The 7,205-nt window shown below is 36.4% G+C and overlaps 1 protein-coding gene across 3 annotated transcripts; it reads right to left on the bottom strand.

The window, feature by feature from the left end:
* Positions 1 to 551: 551 nt before the first annotated feature.
* Positions 552 to 6,823, bottom strand: LOC117990814 (zinc finger protein ZFP2-like). 3 transcript variants are annotated; one of them, XM_069504491.1, is made up of 7 exons: positions 6,698 to 6,823; positions 5,550 to 5,724; positions 5,096 to 5,188; positions 4,861 to 4,995; positions 3,788 to 4,150; positions 2,740 to 2,831; positions 552 to 2,183 (listed from the first exon to the last, which is right to left on the bottom strand). In XM_069504491.1, exons 3-7 carry the CDS (start codon positions 5,144 to 5,146, stop codon positions 884 to 886), a joined length of 1,941 nt encoding a protein of 646 aa, XP_069360592.1. In that variant the 5' UTR covers positions 5,147 to 5,188; positions 5,550 to 5,724; positions 6,698 to 6,823; the 3' UTR covers positions 552 to 883. The 3 variants fall into 3 exon arrangements, with proteins under 3 accessions (XP_069360592.1, XP_069360593.1, XP_069360591.1); XM_069504492.1 differs by lacking the exon at positions 6,698 to 6,823 and adding an exon at positions 6,449 to 6,690 and having other exon boundaries at positions 5,096 to 5,199; XM_069504490.1 differs by lacking the exon at positions 6,698 to 6,823 and adding an exon at positions 6,449 to 6,690.
* Positions 6,824 to 7,205: the final 382 nt, after the last annotated feature.

Raw genomic sequence — 7,205 nt, 5'->3', positions numbered from 1 at the left:
TAATATGAGGTAGTTATTTCGAAATTACAGACAGACACTTCAATTTTATTTATTAGTAGGTATAGATATAGATAGTAGGTATAGAAGTATAGATATAGATAGTACAGATTATATCTACTAGTAAAAATAAGCACTTCAGGCAACTTCAGCTGGAAAATGCCTACATTGTAGCGAAACCAATAATTATTAACCTATGCCTACAGTGTTTGCTATGCGGATGATACGGCACTGGCCTTTCAAGGTAAACCCTGGGAGGACACTATAAATTACACGCAAAACGGAATGGTAAGGGTTAAACGGTAGCTAGTTATTAGTATATATAGTATAGGCAAAACGAAATTCCTATGTTTTCACAAAACATCGGCATCAGTTCCAAAATTGTCCCCTAAGGCCGCTACGCACAGTGCGTTTGATTTTATTATCCAACGTCGACGGTAGGGAGGATGACGTAATCGATCGATGAACAAAGTCTTGCAACTAAAAGACGGCACTGCGTAATTTTATTAATTATTAGTAATTATTATTAAAAAAATAAAATAAAAATTATAAAAAAAAACCTAAAAAACTATTTATTTTAGTCTACTCCACACCTCGTCAGCACTATGAACAGCAATTTCCATTACAGTCCTCTTGGAAATTGCTGGCGTGCGGCCAGTAAAGACCCAATAACAGTCCCCTGTCTGTCTGTCTGCAATTCCAAGCAAGTGGGAGAAAAAGTACTATACAAGTCTCGGCCGAAATCGCAATTAACGACCTCGTTTAGATTAAGAGGACTCTGCTTCCAATATATGTATATTACTCGGCCGCCGATTGCTTTATTTCCGGCTTAGACTTTAATGTTCTCTTACCATCTTCTCGGACCTGTGCAGTAAGTGCAAGTGCTTTAGTGAGCTCTCATATGCCTCATTAAATTACTCTTTGATACGAACTTACTTTCGCATAATTCGCAAGGATATGGTTTTTCACCAGTGTGAGTAATCATGTGCTTCACTAAATGACGATTTGATATGAACTTACTTTCGCATAATTCGCAAGAATACGGTTTTTCACCGGTGTGAGTTCTCATGTGCACCACTAATCCACTACTACTGGAGCTTTTATATTTGCATAATTTACAACAAAATGGTTTTTCACCAGTGTGAGTTCTCATATGTTTCGCTAAAGCAGTACTTACGGTACATTTATATGTGCATAATTTACAACAAAATGGTTTTTCACCAGTGTGCGTTCTCATGTGCGTCACTAAAGAACTATTATGCGAGCTTTTAAATTCACATAATTCACAACAATATGGTTTTTCACCTGTGTGAGTTCTCATGTGCCTAACTAAATGTCTATTTTCGGAGCCTTTATATTTGCATATCTTGCAAGAATATGGTTTTTCACCAGTGTGAGTTCTCATGTGCACCACTAAAGCACTTTTATCATTGCTTTTATATTTGCATACCTGACAATAATATGGTTTTTCACCAGTGTGAGTTCTCATGTGCCTCACTAAAGCAGTACTTGTGTTACATTTATATTTGCATAATTTACAACAAAATGGTTTTTCACCAGTGTGCGTTCTCATGTGCGTCACTAAAGAACCATTCTGCGAGCTCTTATATTTACATAATTTACAGCAAAATGGTTTTTCACCAGTGTGAGTTCTCACGTGCGCCACTAAATGACTATTATAGGAGCATTTATAATTGCATAATTTACAACAAAATGGTTTTTCACCAGTGTGAGTTCTCATGTGCACCTTTAAATGTTTTTTATCTTTAGGTTGGTATTGGCAAATCTTGCAAGTAAATGTATTGAGTGACATGTGACTCTGAATGTGTTTTGCTAGGAGACTTTTTTGCTTAAACATTCTTGGACAAAAGTCACAAATGTACACAGTTCTTGATACAGTAACTTTCTCTTCACTGTGGACTGCATATTCTGTAGTGGGGCCTCCATTCGGACTTGTCGCCTGATAACTGATATCTTTAAAGGCAATGTCCTGACTCACACAAGATCTAACAGCTTCTTGTGGTGTCGTCAGCGATCCGTCTCGTCTTGGGGAAAATAGTTTGACCAAACAATCTGTTAGTCCTTTGTACCCTGAACTGTGTGTGTGGTGGGTATCAGCTTCTTCAGTTGATGGCTCGCTGATCTCGTCGGTCGCGGCGTGTGTGGAAAGGCCGGGTTTTGCCTGCCTGTGAAATATATCACAATGTATGTAGCTTTTTTTTTTGTTTTTAGGGTTCCATACCTCAAAAGGAAAAACGGAACCCTTATAGGATCACTTTGTTGTCTGTCTGTCTGTCTATCAGTCTGTCAAGAAACCTACAGGGTACTTCCCGTTGACCTAGAATCATGAAATTTGGCAGGTAAGTAGATCTTATAGCAGACATTAGGAGAAACATCTGAAAATCGTGAATTTGTGGTTACATCACACAAAAAAAATTGTGGTCATGAACTAAAAATTAGTATTTTCAATTTTCGAAGTATTATAACTATATCAAGTGGGGTATAATATAAAAGGGCTTCACCTGTGCATTCTAAAACAGATTTTTATTTATTTTTGAGCATAGTTTTTACGAATCATATTTAGCACGATGAATTATCGTGCAAAATGTCGAAAAAATACGACTGTAGTACGGAACCCTCGTTGTGCGAGCCTGACTCGCACTTGGCCGGTTTTTTTGTAGCTGTACTGCATATAGCAGGTCAGAGGAACTAAAAGTAATAGGTACTGGCGCGTATACTGACCTGTTCTCAGCGACAAGTGAAGAGTGTGAGGAGCTCACAGCTGCACGAGGCTCGCACTGTGACGTGTCACATTCACCGTCACCGCCACCGCTCTGCCAAACAAAAAACATATTCATAACACTTCTGTCTTTTGAGTTTGAGACAAAACTTTACACAAAAATATTGTGTAAAACACACTTATTAATACAATTGATGAGTTCCTTAGTGACAAAGTTGCGTAGAAGCAACCGGCCGAGCTTTCAGTTGCCCACAAGAGGGTGTAGTTGTATTGTTACATGGGGTAACTTTTTTGATTTGAAATAAGCAACTGCTGAGTTTCTTGCCTGCTCTTCTCATTAGAATCTCCATTCGGAACAGGTGGTAGAGTCAAACACGTAGCAAAAGAGACGTACCAGTTGTCCTACATGAAATAAATGAATTTCTATTTTGAGAGAACCCTTCCACAACTAAACAAGCTTCATCTTCACTCTTGGCTGGTTTCCACACTTAAAAACTAAACTTTTAGAATGCGTAAATTTTTTAGAAAGGACTGACTATATACTGTCTCTCTGACTCGCTACCGTCATAATGAGCCTCGATAGCTCAACGGTTAAAGGAGCGGACTGAAAACCGAAAGGTCGCCGGTTCAAAACCCACCTGTGGCACTATTAGCATGAATTAGTAAAGTAAAATTCCATATACATAACATATATCCTAATAATATATACACCATAAATGTGTTTGCATCTTATAGTTATATTATGTATATAGCATGAGGTAAATATAGTATTTGGGTAGGTAATTGATTTGGAAATAGCAACAGTTTTCCCAATTTCTCATTCAGTTTAAAGTAGATAAAACTTACTCAATTATCAATGTCGACATTTTCTAAAATTCCCTAAATTAGGCTCCCCTGTCAATGTCATTCAAGTGCCAAAAGAGCCTTGTCGTACTATACTACTACATAACAGTAGACGCATAGATCGAATATGGCGAATCCTATAATATGAAAATATATGAACTTAGTAACAAGTCGATGAAATTGTGTAATAGTGGAAAACTATCTCACCCGGAGATGCATGCGCATATGTTGCATGTACGCATGTTCATGGACAAATTCCTCCAAACAAAGTGTACATTGGAAGAGACAACCTTCATACTTTAACGGATCCTGAACAAAACCATGGATATTAATGTAATCTTCACTCTTCATATCCACGTCTACATCAACCCACATAGTCTCTTCATCATCATCACTTCCTTCAACTTTTACTACAAATCTGTGCCCAGTTTCCTTTAATTCTGTCTGTTTGTCTTCGGAGGGGTGTTCTATGTGTAAGTCGCAGTGGTCAGGTCCTAGCGTTGTCAACACCAAATTACTCTTCAGTTGGAGTTTTGTGTGGTTTATCATTTCTATATGTTGTCTTGTTATCTGTTGAGATACAAGTTAAGTATTCAATGTGTACAGAACAAGGATAACAAATCTATAAAGGGCACAAGAAAAACACTTCCTAATTATTTTGTGATGTAAACAAAAATTCAGTTTTCGAATTTTTCTCTTTATATTGATACCTATAAGCAGTGGCGTGCACAGGGTTTGAAGCCAGGGTAGGCATTAGTTAGGTAGGAACCTGTTTACTAGCAGGTCATAATGAAAAATATGCATTGAGCTTACAACTGGGGTAAGCAGTGCATTTATGCCTCTATGACCTGCATGCTACTGCCTATAAGATATTGCATACCTATAAATATACCTCCCAAATTTCATGATTCTAGCTCAATGGGAAGTACTCTATAGGTTTTGATTGAAATTAACAGACATACAGACAACCAAGTGATCCTTTTTTTCGTTTTGAGGTACAAAAATTAATACCCCACTTGATATAGTTATCTCACTTCGAAAGTTAAAAATATTAATTATTAGTTCATGACCACAATTTAATTTTTTGTGTAATGTAACCACAAATTCAGTTTCTAGATTTTTCCCCGAATGTCAGCTATAAGACCTACCTACCTTTCATGATTATAGGTCAACGGGAAGTAACCTGTAGGTTTCTTAACAGACAGACAGATAGACAGACAACAAGGTGATACTATAAGGATTCCGTTTTAACGATGCAAATTTATGTATGAAGTACTCACTATGTCATGTTTTTCAACTAAGTCCATCATCAGTGCACGGGCTCTCAAACTCTTGTCTTTGAATCTACTGAAGTTTATCAATCTCTGAGCACATTGTATGCAAAGCGTTTGTTTTAGGTTTCCTTGATCACGCAACTGAAACAATAAAGTGTTGTTGTATTTAAATATTTCTTAAATAATCCTTGTTTGTCCCTTGTAAAGACTACAAACTATAGATGATAAATTAACAACTTACAGGATGTCCGGTTAACTTCTCATATGCTCCTTCCAATTTGTGTTTACTCATTAGGAACAGCTTGCTGTCAGTGTCTAGGCATATCAGGCAAACCTGTAAATATACTACTAGTTACTTTTACATCACTGTTTCCATACAATGCTACAACAGGCATGTCAGGATTTAAAAAAATTCAAAAGAAATTTGAATTCTGAATTCAATAACCACAAACACAAAAATTAAAAAAAAAACCGTTCAAGTGCGAGTCGGACTCACATATGATGGGTTCCATATCATTGTACAAGAAATAACAATTTTTAAATTTTAGTCCTCAATCTACCGTTATACCGGGCATACCGTTCTTTTGACATGACAGTTGACACATAGAGCAAATATGGCAAGTGCAATCTCAAAATTTATGCATTATAGTTACTTGTGTTATACTAACTATATAAACCATGAGATTATGAGTTACCTGCACAGTTGAAGGAATAGCACCAGTACTAATTTTCCTTGCACCATTTTCTTTTTCATAAATTTCGTCATTTAGAAAATGCTGCGAGCAAACCACAGCAGAGTCAGGTAGGTGACTGTCTTGTTTGCCGAGGGCTCTGAGCCAAGCAGCTCGGAGATGCACTTCACTGGGAAAACTGAAAATTACCACATATGTTACATAAACAAACAAACATACCAAATCCACCAATCAGATTAACCACCAATGAGATTAGAGGAGTATTTCAAGTTTACACTGACCCTTGAACTTTTAATCTATAGAGGTACCACCTATTATTTAGATTTTTAAACAAAAATAGATTGCCATGGGATGTGATGGCATAACTGTCCCATAAGTAAGAATTTTCAGCTCTTCAAAATGTGGTTTTCAGCTATCTGTTTAGAGTAAGTTTTTGATTGCTCTAATGCACCTTTTTTGAACCTTGAATACCTACCTTTTTCGCAGTCTACCAAGTTAGCCCAAAATATCGTAATTATTTTGATATGTTCAATCAACGCTCAGGTATGCTGTCATTACAACATACCTGACCGATGATTTGATGCATTCCAAATACGAGTATTATTTGCATATTGGCTATCTTTCTTATTTGGCTTATTCTTAGTAATTCTTAGTACACACACTTTTTATATCTTCTAAACTAACTAACTTTCTAAAGTTCTTGCTTTGCTGCAAGCGGGCTGCGGGCCTTCCATGTCAATGACCATCAGCGTGACTAATGGTGACTAACTGATTACTGCTCAAACCAGCAGTCAGGACAGAAATTGATAAACACAAAAAACTTTAACATGCTGAAATTTGAAAAGTGAGAACTTGAAATTTGACTACGACTACGACTTGCGAGTCAACTCAAATATGCTCACCCATGAAAACTAATCGCCTTCCCCTCCCAGTGTGATGTGGAGCACAGAGTACTTTTTACATAAGGAAGTGATGCGGAGTCTGAAGTAGGTATTTTTGCACAAAGGCACACAACACTGCATTTTCTGCTTCAATTAGGTTTAACAAATCTTCTGTGGGCTTGTGAGACTATGTAGTGTAGTGTAGTAACTACAAAACGAACGTGTTTCTGTGTTCATTAATTTTATAAAAAGCAAAAATAAAATAACTACCTTTAATTAAATCCAGCTGTAGCGACCAAAGAGTAAATAATCAATATCACAGAGTACTTTTTACATAAGGAAAATCAATATCTACTAAATAGTAAAGGCCTGTCACATACAGACGCGGCCTGCGGTGGCGGGCGGTAGGTAGCGGCTTTACTCTATGCACAGACCAATAACATTGTTTGTACCTATTGTAGTATTGAAGTCTTTTTTTTTTTTTAATTTATTTTACGGCCCTGGATAACAGTCCTTTAAGGTCTTTCAAAAATGTATTGAAGTCTGCGATTCATAATTCATAGACAAGATTTTTTTTAACTGTCTTAATGGCTCTGAATTCTGACCTTTATTTGGCCACTACACTCTCGTTTATTTAGTTGTGCCTTACCAAACATGTGAAGAGTCCAATTCTCTTTTATTATTTATTTAATTTATCTATTTAACAGTTATTAAAAAAAAAAAAACTAATAAAAAATTCGATTGAATCAAATGAATAATATTAATTAACTAGTTATTT

The sequence above is a fragment of the Maniola hyperantus genome, chromosome 18, assembly GCF_902806685.2.
Source record: "Maniola hyperantus chromosome 18, iAphHyp1.2, whole genome shotgun sequence".
Classification (NCBI taxonomy): Eukaryota; Metazoa; Arthropoda; class Insecta; order Lepidoptera; family Nymphalidae; genus Maniola; species Maniola hyperantus.
This window is presented reverse-complemented; position numbering and strand designations above follow the sequence as displayed.

Bases quoted from the DNA above. Each gene is read 5' to 3' on its own strand.
- LOC117990814 (XM_069504491.1), bottom strand. From the start codon at position 5,146: ATGAGTAAACACAAATTGGAAGGAGCATATGAGAAGTTAACCGGACAT. The intron at 2,832-3,787 runs GTGAGATAGTTT...TTTGTTTGGCAG, and splicing joins ATATGCGCATGCATCTCCGG to AGCGGTGGCGGTGACGGTGA. The intron at 2,184-2,739 runs GTCAGTATACGC...TATATTTCACAG, and splicing joins TCACTTGTCGCTGAGAACAG to GCAGGCAAAACCCGGCCTTT.